Genomic DNA, 20303 nt, shown 5'->3' with positions numbered 1-20303 from the left:
AGACTTGTCTTGATGAAAATATCTTTAGAGAAGTCTGGAGTGAGATCAGTCAGATAGACTCTACCTGGCTCCTCCTTGATCCCTCTCTGGCGTCTCCTCAACATCTCCCAGTGTCCTCCCCCTACACCTTGCCCTTCTTCTTATCCACCCTAAGAGGAGCAGTTCCTAAATCCTGAAGAACATGGCTTATTGTGTCTGATTCTGCCTTGCTTAGGCATATTTGGTTGAGCCCCTGAACTATTTCCCATAACAAATGGCAAATGTTTGCTTACTGTGGCAGATGCCTCTGTCATGATTTCTTCACATGAACCATTACTCTAACAGTTTTAAAACAATGTTTTTCCCAGTCAGCTAGCTGCCTGCAATAAGAAGATCAAAAATAGTTAACTTTCTATTTGGAACTGCTAAAATTCCAAATGAAAACCATTTCTTCACATATATACAACTTAATTTTTAAAAATTATTAGAAAACCTTTTTTTCACCTTCCTATTGAATGTCCAAAGTTACATTTCTTAATAGTTCCTCATCTTAGGCTCCTCAAAGGATAAATCTTCTCGTTTATAAAAAAGTTCCTTTTCTTTCCTTTTCCTCACAAAATTGCTTCATGGCCTTATAGGGCCAATATAGTTTCTACGGTAAGAGGAGAGGGGAAGTTCAAGTTTACTTGTCAGAAGGTTTTAGTGGAGAGAAAGGAGGAGCTTGAAAATAATGGTCAGAGGAGCAAGTAGGAAAATGAGCCAAAGCGAGGGAGGTACTGAGGGAGATAATGAGACAGTGAGTGACCAAAAGCCTAGTTTTTGCATAGGCAATAAGGAAGAACTGATTATATGTGAGTCCAGAGGAGTGTTTTGTGCCCAGCACAAATATCCTATTCCTGTTTCCTCAGCTCAGGGAGCCTCTTGGCTCAGAAAGGATCAGCAGGCAAGAGTACACCCATTCCCAAGATGTCAGACACCTTTTTCTCTTAATTTCCCCATTTCCAGGAAATGGGCAGTCTCTAGTTCAGACAACTTTCGTTTCCCCTCATTTCTCTTCTTTCTCAGTCTGCCCTTTGCTGCTCACACACACACACAGCTCACACCCATGATACACCACCACTGAAAGGAAAGCTCAGCTCTGTGAGGAGGAGGCAGAAGCCTGTGCATTTTCGGCCAGCCCTACTGCTCACATTGATCAGGTGAGAGGTTGATGGCACTTTTTGGGGGGAGGTTACTCTTCTATCCTGGCCCCAGAAATGCCTTTCTCAGGCAGTCTGCTTTGTTTCTTTGCTTGCTTAAGGCTTTGACTTTGACTCCTGCTGAGTCAGGGGGGAAGTAAATGTGTAATGACTGCTCCTCATTCCCCACAAGGCACCAGGTTTGACTCCTAGAGAACAAGTCCTTCTCAGGTGGATGTTTGTCTTGTCACACTTTGCCAACTTTGGGAGTGAGAGCTGTTCTGGAGGGGTGGTGGGTGAGAGAGGAAAACTGCCCTTAATCAGGAAATCTGAAGGAAGGAACAAACCCATCTTCTGCCTATAGAATCAGGTCTGGCTCATTACTCAGTTGAAGCTTGGGTCCCTAGGAAGGGAACAGGGAGGCATAAGTCTCAGTGCTGCCCCATTTCTCCTGTCAGAGACTAAAGTCATCTAAGATATTCTCAGGAAAGGTCTACAGAAGTGTTGCTGTGACAGTGTCTTATTATCCTACGCATTATCTATTTGTCTTCTTAAAAAGTAGTTGAGGGAGGAGGCAATGCTGAACCCACAATATGGACCCACCAAGAAGGGAATTTCTGGAAGAGGAAGGAAGACATTTTAGGAGAATAGGTCAGCTTGGTTGTCATTTCTTGACCCTAAATAACATGCCTCACTTTATTCACTGATCACAAAGCTGCTCTGATTTTTTTTTTATATGTTTACAGAGTGTATAAGCAAAGCTTATTTCCAGATGCTATTTGCTGCCTCCTGTTTGCACATGTACACAGAAGTCATGCAATATTTCAACATGGCATTGAAAATATGCTTTTAACTTCATAAAGTTTTCTTAGATTGAGATCTCTTACCGGAGAAACTTCTGAGTTCCCACTGTGGCTGAAGGTTCACAATATAGAAATTACAGATGGAAAAACCCAGGTTTTATTATTTTTCTCCAGAAATGGGTTAAGGCCTCAAAGAGTATCTGAATCCTTATTAAAATTCTTACAAAGCCTCTTATAGGCACTAGACTGACAGAGAAAGAGCACATTTATATGTTGAATTCTGGTAACTTCCTCTTGGGCCATAACATTTAAAGAGAAGATAGATCCCCAATCCCATACTTCCTGCAATGTTTAAAAAAAAAAAAAAAAAGTTGATCATAATTATCTGTCACAAATCTGTGTGTTTTGGTCTTTGAACAGCACACTAAGTATAAATGATGGGTGTCATTTTATAATCAGCCTTATCCAAAACAGGGAAATGAAAAGCCCTGTGGGGCAGTGCGTAGAGCTGGCCTCAGAGCTAGGGAACAGGGGAACAAGGAAACAAAGAATTCTGGTAGGAGGACACCAGACCCATCTCTGACATATGGTATTTAACCTGGACAAATCTGTTAACTTCTCATTGCTGCAGCAAATTTACTAAAGCTGGGAACTGCAGAATGTGAGCTGATTTGTACTGGTAGAAGGAGTTTCCTCAGCAGGATGTCTCTATTCAAATGAAAACAATGGATGACATGAAAAAAATTTAAGGGCAAGGTGGGAAGTGTCAGGGGGTGGAAATCTTGAGCCCAATCCCAACTCTGCCCAGCCAGCTCTCTCTCCACTTTAGCAATCTGCCTGTCCAAGTGGGATGGAAGATGATGTATGAGAAGGAGCTTCAGGTTCTAAAATTTTCTCTTAACTGAGCACTTCGCCCTATCCTATCTGACTCCTTTGTGAGTTCCATACCAGCCTGATGTTTTTCTCTCTCAGAACAGTCTCCCTGCAGTGTGTTCCTATCTAACAGAAACTGGGAGAGCTTAGTCACTGAAGAATGGGGCATTTCTCTTTGGAGCCTGCAAGAGAGTGATTCCCTGATGATTGCCCTAGACCTCAATTTTCTTTCATTAAATAAACGGCAGAGAAACAAGCTTCCACCAGACTGACTTGAAAGAGCACAATGTTGGTCCCAGCCCTCGGTCGTCCCTTATATCTGGGAACACTATATGATTGTCGCTCGGATACCCTCGTCCCAGGTAATTACTCTCTTCAATGCAAAGCCTTGTTCCAGATATCAGGAGAGGGTGGCGTTGGGCAAGAGTTTTTCTGGTGAAAAATTGTCAGTCAGAAAGTCAGATTCAGAGACCAGCAAAGTGATTATCACATCTCAGGTTTTTCTGCTAGTTAGAACCCTCTGAGATCATGTTGTTCTGAAGGGAGATGCAGGGGAATGGAAATCCGAACCAGGAAGGATTGGGGATATCTGAAGAGGGCAGGGAGAGGAGGGGCTGATTCAACCTCAGAAGGGAAAGATCAAAAAGAGAAGCAATCTTTGCAAACTCTAAGAAGGAGAATACTAAGCTCTTGAAAAAAGCCTTTTACTCAGAGACAAGGTCAGAGACATAGGTGAATCAGACATACTGTATTGGGAGATGATGGTGCAAATTGTTACACACACACAAACACACATCCATGCCTTGTTTATATTTTATATTAACTGCTTAATATATTTTCATTATTATATTTTATATTAACTTAATATTTTATATTGTTATAATATGTTTTACTAATTATTATTTATATAATATTTATGTGATTATTATCTATATAATATTTTATAATATATTATTATGTAATTTATATTAACTATTTAATATAAAGTTGAAGAGCAGACTTGAAGGAGAAAGAAAGACATGATGGTGCAGAATGAGGAATTAAGGGGAATGTGTTTGGGTAGGCAGTCTTATCACTTTCCCTTGATAAGCCTGAGGCTTGCAGTGTGGAATATACAACATGACACATTGAATATGTTTTTATGACTGCACATATATAAATTATATATAATTTGTGCCTTTTCAATGAGGAGGCTGTGGTCTCCTGCAATCGGCCATTTCCTTCTTAATGTCTCTGTCCCATTCTAGGTGTCACCTTATGGAACAAGGAGACTCTAGAGAGAAATGTGAGCACAGAAGATCAATACAAGACTGAGTTTGATATCATCACCTCTGACTCCATGGAGGAAAAGACCAATGCAATGAACATCACTGGAGAGCTGAAAGCAAGTGTCCTTGGGGGCCTGGTTGAAATAGAAGGCTCTGCCAAATATTTATCTGACACCAAGACCTCCCAACAGCAAGCTCGGGTCACTCTCAAGTACAGTACGACTACCCAATATTGCCACCTAACCATGAGCCACCTGGGGGATGAGAATATTTCTTTCCATGATGTTTTTGACAATGGAACTGCCACTCATGTGGTCACTGCAGTGCTCTATGGGGCCCAGGCTTTCTTTGTGTTTGATCAGAAAGTTTCCTCCAATAAAAATGTCAAAGAATCAGAAGGAATGTTGAAAGCGGCCATCACAAAGATTCCCCTACTATCAGTACAAATTGGGGCAGAGATAAAAATGGAAGAGAGAGACATAAGATCAACTAAAGGGTTCAGCTGTAAATTTTATGGGGATTTTGTTCTTGAGAGAAATCCAGTGACTTATGAAGATGCAGTACAAGTCTATGCCTTCCTTCCTAAACTGCTTAAGGGGCGTGGGGTGCCCCTCCAAGTCTGGTTGTACCCTCTGGAGAAGCTGAGCTCCAAGGCTGCCAGGCTGGCTCGAGGGATCAGCATGAGTTTGGTATGGGAAGCCCAGGACTTTCTGGAGAAGTTATGTGTGTGTGACAAGAAGTGCAATGACATGCTGGAGGCACCAGATCTCTCAGTCTTTTCTGCAACCAAGGAAAAAATCAGGCTATTCCAGGAGTTAAATAAGCTGCACAGACAGCTTTTACAGAAGGAAATAGCCAAGGCCTTACCGCTGATCCGGGCGGGCAGAGCACAGGAAGATGAGCTAAGCAATATTTTATCCAGGGAAAGCCAGTCCCCATTCAGCCCCAGGAGACTCTCTGAATTTCTAGCTGAGAAGCTCTTTGAGATGAAGGTGATAAAGTCCTACCTCGCCCTTCTGAAGGAGCTGCAGGTCGTAGCTGACCAGAATGAGTTGGACAGTGTGATATTGGACTCTCCCCACAGATTTGTCCTGGTGTTTGCATTCACCTCCTTGCAGCAGGAATCCTACTTAGCAGATTGGAAACAGTGGCTTCGGGATCCAACATCATTCACTCCTGACTGTGAGCAAAAGATTTATTCCTCATGGGTCAAGGACACAGAGACAAGGAGAAAAGCCATACAATTGGCAGAATCCTTTTCAGCATTTGCCAGGGCCAATCATTCCACTGAGAAGACTCAGTTCATTGTGGCATCTGTCCCAGACCAGGAGAAGCAGGGGGTCTCCATTTATCTTTATGAAAAGGGACTGCTTGTCAGCTCTGACTTTGAGCTTCCAGTCAAACCTCCTCCTCCGCAGATAGCTAAGATCACAGAACACAGTGTTGAGCTCACACTAACCCCATCATGTGGGAGCGAGGAGATCACTGGCTATCAGGTAGAGTACCAGGTTGTAGGGGAAGAGGATTGGACTATCATCCCTGTGTCTGGAAAGCCAGAGATCTTCAAAGTGAGTGACCTTGAGCCTTGCACAGATTATGTGTTTAGATTTACAGAGATTTGTGAGCTGGGGCTCAGTGAAAGTGATGTGAGCATTGCTGTGAAGCCATTTCCCTCACCCTGCCCTCCTGGGAAGCCAAGGATTCTTGGTGTAGGAACAGAGTGTGTAATCCTAGTCTGGCAGTGTCCAGATTTTTATGGAGTACATGGCAAGGTCAAGAAATATAAATTAGAGTATATAGAAGAAACTGAGGATGCTAATGAAGAGGGGCAAGGAAAATGGAGTGAATATAGAACAGGATGTGATGTGAATTGTTGGTGCATTAATGGACTGACTCCTGGGACTGTGTACAGATTCCGAGTTTCTGCTGTGTATAATGATGGCTGGACTGGTTGCAGCAGTGACGAGAGTGACTCAGTGATGACACACTTTTCTAAAGAACCCATTTTAATCTTTGGTAAGGGTCTTTTTAGCAACTATAATTCAAAAGCATATTCATCATTATTGCAATATTTGAAGGGTTGCAGGCATTGATCAGATCCTCTCATTGACCCCCACAATCCCCTCAATGAAATTACAGAGCAACAGACTCTGAGAGACTTATTTACAGTTTGTAAGGGTCCATTTAATGTGGAGCTGTCTGTGCAATCTAATTTAATTCCTACCCCTCCCAGAAGAATGTCAGGGAGATCCGATATTTACTAATTCCAATTACTAAATTAAGTGCCTTGAAATTCTTACTATTGAAAATAATCACAATTGGGGCAGCTAGGTGGCACAGTGGATAGAGCACCAGACTTGAATTCAGGAGGACCTGAGTTGAAATCTGGTCTCAGACACTTAACAGTTCCTAGCTGGGGGGCCCCTGGCAAGTCACTTAAGCCCAGCTTTAGGGGGGGAAAAATGAATGATGAAAATAATAACAATTGACAGCCATTCCCCAATTTTTTCCTGAGCAATGGTTTTTATTCCAAGTATATACAAATGATCTTTGGCACAAATTAATTTTTTCCAATGAAAATCAGCTTACATTTCCTAACTTGAGAATTTTACAATGTTCTTTAACATAATAAAATGAACATCATAATATGTCATCTCTTCTGCGTCCTTGCTATTTCATATGTCTTCTGTGTAATGTCATCTTGGGAAGCCTGAGATGTCTGTTTCTTTTCCAAATGGAAGGATAGTTCTTTAGAAGCAAGGGGAATACTCATGTCAGTATATTCGTGTCTGCCATCTCATGTACCTTGACACATTTTTCAAGGAGCCAGTTGGGCTTAATAATGTTTAGAGAGGTGGATCTTGACATGAAAAGACATTATGAAATCCAGTTTCAGACAGCTAATTTTGGGGAGGAGGTTGTTGAGAAATGATAGTAAGTGATGACTAAAATGTTATTGAGGAGTTGATGAGCATTTAGAACTGAAAATTCCTTCAATTATTCATGATTAGCTGAGGGAGATATAGGGAAACTTATCTATGATATATGGTCATATAGGCCATTTAGGTCAAGATGGATACTTATCCCTGCAGTTAATTGAAGAAGATATAGATACCTTCTTGACTGGTTCTCAGGGCAGTAACAAAACCCATAGACAATCTGTAAAGGAAACATCAATTATCTGTTAAGGGATAGGAGAAGAGCCTTGGGTTGCTACCTTAGAATGTAGGGGTACAGGGAACAAACTCTTGTTTTCTATTTTATTGTATTTTGTTAAATTTTTCCAATTTCATTTTTTATCATTTAAAATTCATTTTGTTTTATTTTGCATTTCAATTTTAAATTCCTTTATCCCTTAAATTATCCTTTAGAAGGCTAACAATGTGATATCTATTATGTAAATCATACATCCCATACATCCATATCAGCCAGGTTGCATAAAACAAAAAAACAAAAAAAAGAAAAGAAAAAAAAGAAAATTTGAGAAAGTGTAAAAAATATACTTCTATCTGCACTCAGAATTTGTTAGTTCTTTCTGAGAATAACATTTTTATCAGGAATTATTTGAAATTTTCATGGATAATTGGATTGTTGAAAGTAGCTAAGTCTTTCACCACTGATCAGCATTTCAATTTTGTTATTGCAGGTGAATATTTTGCCTTCTGATATTCACTTCATTTACTATCCATTCAGGTAAGACTTTCCAGATTTTTTTGGAAACCATCTCCCTACTTTTTCCATATAGTACAAACACAATCACATACCAAAAAATGGTTCAGCCCTTTTGCAACCGATGGCCATCCTCTCAGTTACTAAAACTTGGCCACCACCATCACCACAAAAAACCAAACCAAACCAAATCAAAACAAACCAAACCAAACCAAACCAAACCAAACCAAAACAAAACAAAACAAAACAAAACAAAACAAAAACAAAAACAAAAACAAAAACAAAATCTGTAAATTATGTCTTGATACAAATCCTTTCCTGTTTAAATTTCTTTTGAACATAGACCTAACAGATGTATTGGAAGATAAAAGGTAATGCCCTTTTGGCATAGTTCCCAATTGTTGTTTAGAATGTTTGGTCCATCTCACAGCTCCAGCAATAGTGCATTAGTGTTGCCCATCTCCTTCAGCATTTGTCATTTTCCTCTTCTGTCCTGTTAGCTAATCTGAGAGTTGTACAATAGCACATAAGGGTTGCTTTAATTATAATTCTCTATGAGTGATTTAGAGCATATAAATGTGACTGTTGATGGCTTTGAATCTTTCTTGTGAACATTTCCTGTTTATATCCTTTCACTATTTATTAATTAGGAAATGGCTCATATTTCTACAAACTTGATGCAGTTTCATTTATGTCTGAGAAATTAGACCATTATCAAAGAATTTTGCTGTAAAAATCATTTCCGAATTTTGTGTTTTTCTTCTAATTTGGGATACACTTTTATTGTAAAAATGTTAATTTCATAAAATCAAAATTACCTAGGCAAACAGAATAGTAGCCAATTAATATGGTCTTGTATCTTCTAACAGAATACTGGTAGAAGCATAGAATTTTTTTCCAAAGAAAAATGAAAGGCCTACTACTGAAGATGATTATAGCTTTTTTACAGATTCTAAGTAAGAATAATAATTCATATTCCTTAGGGGAGGAAAGGATGTACTCCCTTATCAAATAAAGATCCTAACAAGGAAGAAAAACCTCAAAGATTAATGTAGCTGTATATAATAGGGCTATGTATAAATGTGCATAGGCAAGCATGTGCTCTCCAAAAAACAATTGTTTATTCCCTAGAGAAAGGTTGGCCTTTGCAATTATAGAGTTTTAAGAAATCCCATTTCCCAGATCTTCTTCCCTCCCAAATACTCACTTCAATGGGTGGTGGTTTCCATTCTGCTGAAAAAGATCTATGACTATTACTAAGATAATAGAGAGTTAGTCAATACTGAAAGCTTGTCCAGATTGTTAGGTCCTGTCTCAGATGGTACTCATGGACATAGCCTTTAAGGATCTAAAAGTCACCTCCATGTCATGCTGAGATCATTGCAATTGTCTAAAAAAGCAGTCATTCTTTCACTTGTTTTTTACAGATCACAGATAACAACAGAGGAGATTTAAAGGACTCAGAACTTCACTTTATTCTTAATCATCATTTTTCTAATCAGATCCTAACCAAGTGTTTGAGGAGGAAGAAAGAAATAAAATAAAAACCCTGAGAATTTAAATTTGCTTAAAAAGAACAGAGAGGTGAAAGACAAGTTATGTTGATTTGGAGTTTTTAAAATAATGATGATTAAAATTCTTGATGCTTCAGGCCTTAAGGCCAGGGTTCAAGGCTAGTTCCAGCAGAGAAGGCTTCCTTGCCATTTTAGAGTGAACCCAACTCAGCTTGTGTTCCTCTCCTCATACTAGAAACATCTGTGTAGTGCAGGGTTGGGAGGCTGAGCCTGGAGTCAGGACTGTCTGAGTTTAAATTCACCCTCAGACAATCCTTAGCTTTGTGACCCCAGACAAGTCATTCTTTATTGTCAGTTTCCTCCTCTGTCAAATGGGGATAATAACAGCATCTACTCGCAAAGATGTTGTGAGATCCAACTAAGGTAATATTTTGTTAAACATTTCTTAATATTATTTAACTTTTAAAATTCATTTTGAAATTTTAAGTTCCAGTTTTTCCTCCTGATATCCATTATACATTTCAAGTGACACAAATCATGCATCCATATTATCCATGTCTGTTAGGGGTGATAAGGCACTGCTCTCTCTTTGAGATGTGTCACAGTGCCTGTACACCCTGTCACCTGGTATGGTGGACCCAGGAGGTAAAAAGGGGCTTGGCCTCTGAGGCAGGAGGTTGTGTCTGGCAGATGTTAAAGGAACTGCTGATAGGTTCCTTGAAGTGGCCAGAGGTGTGTCCTCTTGCTAGATCTCCTCCTGGGACACAGCACTAACTCCAGGTGTCTCCCTTCTGTGGATGCGCCTACCTAGTACTGAGAGGGCTGGGCACGGGGTAATCCTGGAAGAGAGGAAGCATAAATAGCCAGCTTTGAGCTGAACACACAGGCACCCTTGTACTCTTTCATTCTTGCTTCCTGCTAACCCCTGCTGAGATAATTACTAAATGAAGATAGGCTGTTTGCATCTTACGATCTGCTCGTCTTTGTGTATATCTGGGTGGGTTCTAAAGACTAGTGAGTATGGCACTGGCAGCCTAAGATAGTGCTCAGACAGTCTAGCATAAATGGTGCCCAAACATGGGGAAGGATTAAAGCCAAGAACTCTGTGAGTTGGCTGGTCCAATTGATTAAGTTTGGTGCTGGACAGATAATTGTGGGAACCCCTTCTGGTTGGGACAGGTCCAATATGAAAAAATTCACAAACCCAAAAAGTTAGACTGGCAAAAAGAAGTTTATCGGCACTGAGAAATCAGCTTTAATAAATAAATACTTCTGCTTGCACTCAGAGTTCATTAGTTCTTTCTCTAGAGAGGATATTATTTTTCATCAAGATACCTTTGGAATTATCATGGATCATTGAATTGGTGAGAGTAGATAAGTCTTGTCACCACTGATCAGCATTGAAATCTTGATGTTACTGCAGAGAGTGTTCTTATGATAAGGTCTACTTTCTTATGCTTTCTAAGCTTTTCTGAAACAATCTCCCTCTTCTTTTCATGTAGTACAATAGTATTCAATGATAATCATAGAGCACAACTTGTTCAGCATTCCTTGATTGATGGAAACCTTTGCAATTTCAGATTCTTGGCTAGCACACATACAAACATTCTTTTACCCCTGAAACAGTACTATAAATGTTGTTTTAGACACAGGTCTTTTTTCTTTTTCTTGAATTTCTTTTGGATATAGACATAATAGCCATATTGCTAGGTAAAAGGATATAGAGAGTTTTATAGCCCTTTGGAGATAAATCTAAATTGTTCTCCAGAATTTTTGGACCAGTTCAGTCCTTCAACAGTGAATTAATGTCAGGAGTCTGTATCCCAAGAAAATCATAGAGGAAAAAGAACCCACATGTGTGAAAATATTTATAGCAGCTCTTTTTTTTCTGGCAAAAGAGCTGGAAAATGGGTCAGCAAGATTGTGATGATCAACAATGAAAGACATGTTTCTTCTGAGGGATTCTATGATCCCAGGCAATAAACTTTGGATAGAAAATGTCATCTATATCCAGAAAGAGAACTATGAAGATTGAATATAAATCAACACATTTTTTCTTTTTTTTGCTTTCTCATTGTTTTTCCCTTTTATTCTGACTTTTCTTTCCCAACATGATTCATAAAGAAGTGTGTATTGAAAATAAAACAATTAAGCCCCCAAAATCCCAGTGCCTTAGTGACTGAACTTTTCACCATTCCCTCCATCTATTATTTTCCTCCTTTGTCATGTCAATTAAACTGAAAGGTATGCAATAGAACATCAATAGTGCTTTGCTTTACTGTCCTCTAATTATTAGTGATTTCGCATATTTTTATATGAATATTGATAGCTTTGATTTCTCCTTGTTGGTATCAAAAGATCCTGTTCAGGATTGGGGGAGTAAGCATGGGAGGAGTTCATGTTGCCCATGGCTTCACCAGTTGCAAGCTGGTCCAGGAATAGTGTTATACCAGTGGTTTTTTAGAGTGAAAAAGAGTCCTTTATTTGATTTTATTTAAAATAAAATTACTCCCAAGAAGGACACACTGAATGCAAAACCAAGAGCCACTTTATACTGTTGATTTAAGTTCCTTACTTATCCCTTCAAGGTTTGGACTGTTGTATTTACAATCAGAATTATGTACAATTGTAGGCTTTACAGTCTGAATGCACAAGTAATGTTGCCTTGTTGATTCCTTTCAATGCTCTGGGATTTCCCAAATGGTGTACAAGAACAGATTTTAACTTACAATTCTGGATACATTCTCTCCAAGCAGTAGAGGCATTCTCTTTGTGGAAGTTCTATGCCCCAGCAGTTTTTCCTCAACATAAATGTAGGATTGAGATGGCTTTCCTTGATAAAATAGCCCAGTTCCACAGGTAGGGACTTTTATCTATTAATTTTGGCAGGAACTCTGGGAATTTCTTTGATGCTTCGTTATCTCCAGGAGCAGCCTCTCCTGACACTTGCATATTAGGAAATCTTGCATGATTTTTAAATTAGAGTGGGAATGCAGATTTTTTTTCTGAATTTTAAAATAAAAGTGAGGCAAAATTTACTTAATAAAATGGGAAGTGTCTGTTCTTTTACTGTTTTTACAGAAGGAAATAGCCAAAGTAAGATCCCTGATCCAGGTGGGCAGAGTAGAGGTAGCTGAGTTAACCAGTATTTTATCTAGGGAAAGCTAGTCCATTCAGTACCAGGAGGCTTTCAGAATTCCTAGAACTAAAGCTTCATAAAATGAATGTGATAATGTCCTACCTCACTGTTGTGGTCAGCTTTGACCAGAATGAGTTGGATAATGTAGTATTGGGCTCTACCCACAGACTTGTCCGTGTGTTTGCATTCACCTTCTTCCAGGAGGAATTTTCCTTAGCAAATTGGAAACAGTTACTTCGGGATCCAGCTTCATTCAACCCTGACTGTGAGCAAAAGATTTATTCCTCATGGGTGCAGGATACAGCACAGAGAGAAAAGCAGTGGAGTTGGCAAGATCTTTTACTCATTTGCCAAGGCCAGTCATTCCACTGAGAAGACTCAGTTTATTGTGGCATTTGTCTCAGACCAGGAGAACAAGAGGGTCTCCATTTATCTCTATCAAATGAACTATGGATCAGCTCCAAGTTTGAGTTGCCAGTCAAACCTCTCCCTCCCCAGAATGTTGGGGTGAAATAAGATTGTGTTGAGCTTACACTGATCCCAGAATGTGGGAGGGAGGAGAAGATCACTGGCTATCAGGCAGAGTACCAGGATGTAGGTGAAGACACCTGGATTGTCATCCCTGTGACTGGAAAGCCAGAGGTCTTCAAAGTGTGTGGGTTTGAGCTTAAGACAAAGTATCTGTTCAGGTTTGCTGTGCTTTGTGACCTGGGGCTCATTGAGAGCAGTGATGTGAGGACCTTTCCCCCAACCTGCCCTCCTGGGAAGCCAACTGTTGTTTTGGAATATCACAGTATACCTAGGCTGACAGGATCCAGATTTTTTGAAGTATGTGACAAGATTGAGGAATATAAAATAGTATAAAGAGGACACTGAGGCTGTGGATGAGGAGCAAGGAAAAATGCTATGAACACAGAATAGGAAATATTGTGAATTGTTGGGACATTGATGGATTGACTGCTGGGACTGTGTACAGGTTCAGAATTTCTGCTATGTATGATGGTGGTTTGACTGATTACAGCAGTGACAGAAGTGACCTAGTGAGGACCCCCTCTGCCGTCGAGAAAGCTTCAATTTTTATAAGCTTTTAACAACTAAGTACCATAAGGATGTTACTTATTACTGGAATATTTGAAGGTGTGCGGGAATTGATTAGGACACTCTCATTGAATTTCTCCGTATACTCAATTAAATTACAGAGTGTCCGACTGAAGACTTATTTACAATTTGTAAGGATCCATTTCATGTGATAGGGGTTTGCTCAAGGTACCTGAGCAATCAAATTTTGTTCCTATCTCTCCCAGAAGAATGTCAGGTAGATAATATATTTACTAATTGAAATTATATAATATATTTACTAATTGAAATTGTTAAATTCTTACTATTGAAAATCATTACCATTTGACAGCCATTCCCCAATTTCTTCTGAGCAATTGTTTTTAATCTAGGTATACACAAATGGCTTAAAAGCCCTAATGTGAGAATTTCAAGATTCTATTTACCATAATGAAATGAGAGCCATAGCACGTCACTTCTTCTGAATTCTAACTGCTCCATCTATGCAATGTCTTCTTGGGAGCTGTTCTCCACATGGAAGGATAGTACTTTAGGGACAAGAGGAATACTCCTATCAAAATATTCCTCTGTCCCGTGCACAGGATTCAGGCATCCTGACAGACTTTTCATGGAGGCATCTGGGCTTAGCCATGGATACAGAGCTGAACCCTGAGGTGAAAAAACAGGTTGAAATGCATTTTCAGACCCTTATTGTCTGTGTGTTAGCATTTAATTTCTCTAAATAATGCTTAATCTCTCTGCCTGCCTGATTTCCTTCATCTGTAAAACTGAGTTACTAATAGTATCCTCCTTCTAAAATGGCTGTGAGGAGCCACAGAGATAATTGTAATGTATTTTGTGAATCTGAGAGCAGCACAACTTCCCAATTTTCATTTCCTCCCACTAAAATGTGTGGTCCGGTGTTGGAATACACAGGAGCCACCTGACAGTGGCTGCTGCAGATCCAACCCAGACTTGCAGAATGGATCTCCTTATGTGAGAGGATGATGGAGGCTAAAGGCAGTTGCTGTTCTCTGACCTCTCTGACAGAGAGGCTGTTTGTGTTGTCTGACCTCCCTTCTCTTCCCTCTGCCTCCAATTTATGTCATTCCCAGTCTGCAACACCTCCTGTGTCAGCAAAGGCTGCCTTGCAAATCCTTCAGATGTTATGATTCATAGCTGTGGAGGCTCTTGGATAATTGACCTGTCCTTTAACAATCAGGTTTCCTCCTTACAGGGAAGCAATTTCTAAAGGTATGTTAATGAGGTTGGTCCCATTTTAAGTTGAGGACTTAAGAGTATCATGGGAGTTAGATACAGCTTTAGAGCCCAATGTCCTCCTTGCAGAAGGAATCCATCTTATCTCTCTAACAAGTGTGGTCACCTTGAGTGATGGTGAGCTCACTCTGAACCAGCCCATCCCAAGGTGGAGGCAGCTCCAATTATTAGGGCATTCCTCCTTTTCAACTGAATTGAATTGAAATCTTTCTCCTTTAACTGCCAACTGTTGGACCAAGTTTGCTCTCTGGGCCAAGTAGGATGATGATTCCCTTTTCTGGATGATATCTCTCCAGATTCCTGAGGACAGTGACCATGCCCTTCCTAAGTCTTCTCTCCTCCAGTCTGCACATCTGCTCTTCCTTGCATTCTCCCTTCTGGGCCATCATGGCCACACTCCCATATTCCTTCTTTTCTTCTTCCTCACCATAAACTCTACCTGGTCCTGTAAGAGGATATAGGTATGGAAAGCAGAAGACCTGGCATTATAAACTGACTCTTTTTGATTTGGTGACTTTAAATTATTTTATCCACCCTGGGACTTAATAAAATGAGGGAATGGGCTTATATATCCTCATAGCATCCTTCTCCTTGACTCTGGGCAGTCTCCTTGCCTTCATAAAGTAACCTCCACTCAGCCTGTGTAAAGCAGATATTGTCCCCTCATATCAGAAGCCTCCTCACTGGCCCTCTTGGAAATCATGACTTGAGAGAAGTAAATATGGTTCTTCTTTAGAAGAAGGTTGTTCACTTTTGCTCTTAGGGCAAGAAAAATTTGCTTAGATCTGTGACAATACTCATTGCTGAGTGCTAGGAACTTGTCTCCATGCTTGTATTTTGCTGCTGGCCAAGCATCACATTTCTGATGTGAGTTCTGAAGGAGATGAAGTAAGAAAGAAGAGACCAGTTGAATAATATGGGACTTTGAGGTAGTAGTGCTGACTTTTCACCAGTCAATTGCTTGACTTCACATCATTCTCTGCCTCTGTTCCCTGATAACACTATGTCCCCAAAGTCTCAGTGCTATTTTAAGTCTTATTAGCTTAAATGTGCACTAAGATTTTTGGAATACTCTGCATATGTTCTGGAGCCTTATTTCCCAGTCTCCACTTTCACTCCTCTAATATCATCCTTGGCTTTCTGGAATACCTTGGACCTGAGGGAATAGCAGGTACTGCCAACTGAATCCTATTATATTCACAGAAATATGCTCATCTATATTCTCTGGTAGAGACAATTAAATTGGGGAAGAGGGGTTGTTGCCGAGGGATGATAGATGAGGAACAAGACGTTATTTTCTATTTAATTTTCCAGGTTTGAATCTTGGAATGTATAAGCACAGGAACTTCTTGAAGTTATGAGCATATTGAATTGAAAAATTCCTTCATTTATTCATGATTAGCTGAAAAGGGATTATATATAGAGAGAGATTTGTGATGTCTGGTCATGTGGACTGTCTAGGTCAAGATGAACACTCATCCCTGGAGAAGATACAGAGACCTTCTTGCCTGGCTCTAGGGACAATAGCCAAATCTAGTAGATAATGGGTAAAGAAAACTTGCTAATTATCTGTTAAGTGATTGAAGAAGAGCTTTGGGTTGCTAACTCAGATTCTAGGGGAATAGGCAATAAACTATAGTTTTCAATTGTATTGTATTTTTGTTTTTTTTCTAATTTGATTATTTACCTTTTAATATTTATTTTATCTTATTTTGAGTTTCAATTTTTCCATCCTTAATCCTTAAATCATTTTTTAGAAGGCAAACAATGTGATGCCCATTATGCTGTTGAAGTCATGTAAATCATACATCCATATTAGCTATGCTCCACAAAGGAAAGAAAAAATAAGAAAAAAAATTTAAAAGTGAAAAATTAGTTGCATTACAGTTAGATGGTGCAGTGGATAGAGCATCAGCCTTGAAGTCAGGAATAACTGAGTTCAATTCTGGTCTCAGACACAACACTTCCTAGCTTATCAAGTCTCTTAACCCCAATTGCCTCAGGAAAAAGCAAAAAACATCAGAATCCATGAGTCCTGAGAATAAAAATTTTCAACAGGTGTCCTTTGGAATTGTCATGGATCATTGGATTGCTGAAAATATCTAAGTCTATTTACTATTGATCAGCATTGCAATCTTGTTACTGCAGGTGATGTTCTCAAGGTAAAGTTCATTTCAGTATGCCTCTATTCAGATGTCTTCCCAGGTTTTTCTGAAACCATCTCCCTCCTCTTTCCATATAGTATAATAGTATTCCAAAACAATCATATACCACAACTTGTTCAGTCCTTTGGCCACTGATGATGATGAGTTCTTTTGTATCCATTTACCACTTTTGACTGCATTAATAAAGCCATAAAGGTCTTGAAGAATGCAGAACCCAATGACAGGAAGCCTTTCATAATCCTCACTTTTCTTTTCATTTATTTTCATTTGTTTAATTATTAATTATTAGTGGTTGGAACATTTTTCTTATTGCCACTGATAACTTAGATTAATTCTTTGAAAACTGCATGTGTTATCCTTTGACCATTTATCAAATTTAAGAATGATTTCTTATGAAATTCAACAGTGGCTCTTGAATACACTGTCATTCAACCCTGACTGTGAGCAAAAAAATTTATTCCTCATGGGTCATGGGTGTAGAATGCAGCACAGGGAGAAAAGCAGTAGAGTTGACAAGATCCTTTATTCATTTGTCAAGGCCAATCGTTGTCAATCTGAAAGCCGTACAATTTCCCAACTTTCCTTTTCTCTCACTAATATGTAACTAATAGGTTTCCTCCTGAGAGAGAAGCAGTAATTTCAAAAGGTATATAACTGAGATTAGTCCCATTTTAAATTGAGAACTTCAGAGAGTCATGGGAGTTAGAGCTTAGCTTTAGAGCCCAAAGTCCTACCTGCAGAAAGAATCCCTCTCATAATATCTCTAGTGATGGTGAGCTCATCCTATCCCAGCCTATTCCATGGTGGGGCAACTGTGATATTCTAACTTCAATCGAGCTGAAATCTTTCCCTTTTAACTGTCACATGTTAGCACCAAGTTTGTTCTCTGGGAGCAAGCAGAATGATCATTCCCTTTTCTGAATGGCATCCCTCCAGATTCCTGAGGACAGTGACCATGCTCTTCCTAAGACTTCTTTCCTCCAGGCTGAACATCCCTTCTTCCTTGCATTCTCCCTTCTAGGTCATTATGGCCACAACCCACCCTCCTACTGTTCCTTCTCTTCCCCATGAGCTCTATGTGGTCCGATAGCAGGAGATGGGAATGGAAACCAGAGGATCTGGCACCATAACCTGACTCTTTTTAGCTTGGTGGCTTTTGAGAAGTCATTTTATCCATCCCAGAACTTAGTTTTCATTTTTGTGAAATGAGGGGATGAGTTTATATACCTCTAGAGCCTCTACAAAATAACTGACCTACCTTAAAAGTAGCAGCTCAGATTTTTGAGTTCATTTCAGGGGTGAATAATATATTGCATTCTGAATTAGTCCAAATCCCTGAACTGGTTTCTAACATATCTTTTTATATATCTTTGTGTATGACTGTAAGAGAATGTTGTTATAAATAAAAATAATTTGTATTGACCTACAAAGTTGTAAAATAGACAAAGGAAGGGCTAGGATATGGAACTCTGCCAAAAGGGAGTACAAAGGTGATCTCAACCTTTGATGCACAATAAGTTTTCTGCCATATTGCAGAAATGCCATTGTTGAGCAAGGAGCAGTGATGTGCAACATAGGAAAAGGATCAGTCTGAGAATCACAGCACAGTGCCTCATAGGCAGAGATGCTTTGATAGGCCCTCTTGCCTGTGAGCAGGTGGCTGACATGGCTGGATTGACTTTCCTCCCATTGGTAGATACGCATAGCATACACAAAGCCCATGAGCTGCTTCTCTGAATGGTGATTGGGGATTGTCTACCGTTCATGTGCTGATCACTCTTGCAAAAATGTATATCAACAAGGCTGTATGGCATAATAAATTTGAGCTCTTTTCACACTGTATGAGTCTCTTGCCTCATTCTTCTCACCTCTGAGATCAAAGGGCTCTTATACTTTGAGTTTCCAAGTAAGATGGCTGCAACAACTGGTGCCTGAGAATGGGGACTTGAAATGAAAGGTGCCAAAGTGATCACTGTGTGGTCAAGCATTACTAGCTGGTCAAGACAATCTTGAAGAGGATTCCAGAGAGAGAGCCTGCCAAGCTGTGCTGTTTCCAGACCAAGCAGAGGGCAGCAGAGACAGTAAGGAATCTAATGGGGCAGAAAATAGACACCTTACTCCCTTCATACAGGACTATAAATAAAAGCATAAAAGAGCAGGGAATGTACAGTTCAATTAGTAGATATTAGAAATTTCCTGTATATTGCTTACAAAGTTTCTCCATGGTTACCTGAGAAAGGCTATTATAATTGTGAGAGATGGATTGTCTTTGGTGAAGAGCTCACTACTTATGATAAGCAGGAGAAATACCAAAAAAAAAATTAAAATTTGATTCAAATGATTTAAGACCAGCTATGAGATACTCTCTGGTGAATCAGAAATAATCACTAAATGATAACACCCCATTTTCATTAAGAAGGTCCCCTAAGAATGAGACCATGGTAATGAAAAAGGGTCCTGGAGGATGGAGGGATCCTATAGGGTTCTAATGTGGAGCAATCTCAGCAGTAGTCAACTGAGTCTATTCTAAAAATTCTGTCAGATTTCATTCTTAGACTTTATGTTAGGAGAGTCTTTGAAAGGCTGTAAATCTGGGTAGACCCAAGAATAGGGTGGGAATCTAAGGTGGTGGTGGTGGTGGGGAGACCATTCATTATCATCCATCCTCTAATGTGGGGGCCAGGATATGCTTGTATCTCCATAAGACAAAACCTTCAGCAGTGGATCCCCACCAGACATCTCAAAGTTGTCCATAAAGCAGAAGAGGAAAAGAAGGAAGAGGTGTCTGTCAAAAAGATGGTATATATATATATATATATATATATATATATATATATATATATATATATATATATATATATATATATATATATATATATGTTTGTAGTACATACAATCAGGATTGGAGACAGAGGCCAAAAGGTAGCTATCATGATAGACCCACCATGGCCTAGGATTGTCTCATGGAGGGGGCACAAGTGTGCACAAGTAAAGAACATTACTTTACAAATGCCAATTTTGTGTATGGGGCAACATGTGACACACATGTTGGGCATACAGGGGATACCCTGTCATAGTGACAACCTCATTTGCACGGACAGTTGCAGCGGTGTGTCTACATAAAGAGGTCATCAAATTGGCCTCTTATAAAGCACAAGCCTCCATTTTTGTCACTCAAGAATTGGGACAGCAGTTTGGCACATGAAAAAACATCTTGGGCCCTGGTTCTTGGACAAATGGCACCAGTTCTACACTAAAGCCTTTCTGGGAGGAAAATACACTTTCCTTGTTCCAAATCACTACTGATCAGAGAAATGCAAATTAAGACGACTCTGAGATACCACTATACACCTGTCAGATTGGCTAAGATGACAGGAACAA

The 20303-nt window shown here is 39.6% G+C and overlaps 1 protein-coding gene across 4 annotated transcripts in view; it reads left to right on the top strand.

Annotated features, from left to right (window-relative positions):
• The first annotated feature begins 813 nt into the window (after nt 1-813).
• The window catches only part of LOC141542874 (stonustoxin subunit alpha-like), a 27872-nt gene continuing 8382 nt past the window's right edge, over nt 814-20303 (top strand). The window contains exons 1-5 of one of the 4 annotated variants that reach the window (XM_074267553.1): nt 814-1178; nt 2933-3195; nt 4081-6117; nt 7748-7794; nt 12625-18762. In XM_074267553.1, the coding sequence (XP_074123654.1) occupies nt 3120-3195; nt 4081-6117; nt 7748-7767 (2133 nt within the window). In that variant the 5' untranslated portion in view covers nt 814-1178; nt 2933-3119 and the 3' untranslated portion in view covers nt 7768-7794; nt 12625-18762. Of the gene's footprint in view, nt 1179-2932; nt 3196-4080; nt 6750-7747; nt 7795-9197; nt 12333-12624; nt 18763-20303 lie in introns of those variants that run through there. The other 3 variants (XM_074267551.1, XM_074267552.1, XM_074267550.1) reach the window with 3 other exon arrangements.

This window comes from Sminthopsis crassicaudata, chromosome 5 (assembly GCF_048593235.1).
Source record: "Sminthopsis crassicaudata isolate SCR6 chromosome 5, ASM4859323v1, whole genome shotgun sequence".
Taxonomy (NCBI): Eukaryota; Metazoa; Chordata; class Mammalia; order Dasyuromorphia; family Dasyuridae; genus Sminthopsis; species Sminthopsis crassicaudata.
The sequence above is the reverse complement of the archived record's forward strand: the minus strand, read 5'-3'. Positions and strand labels throughout refer to the sequence as shown.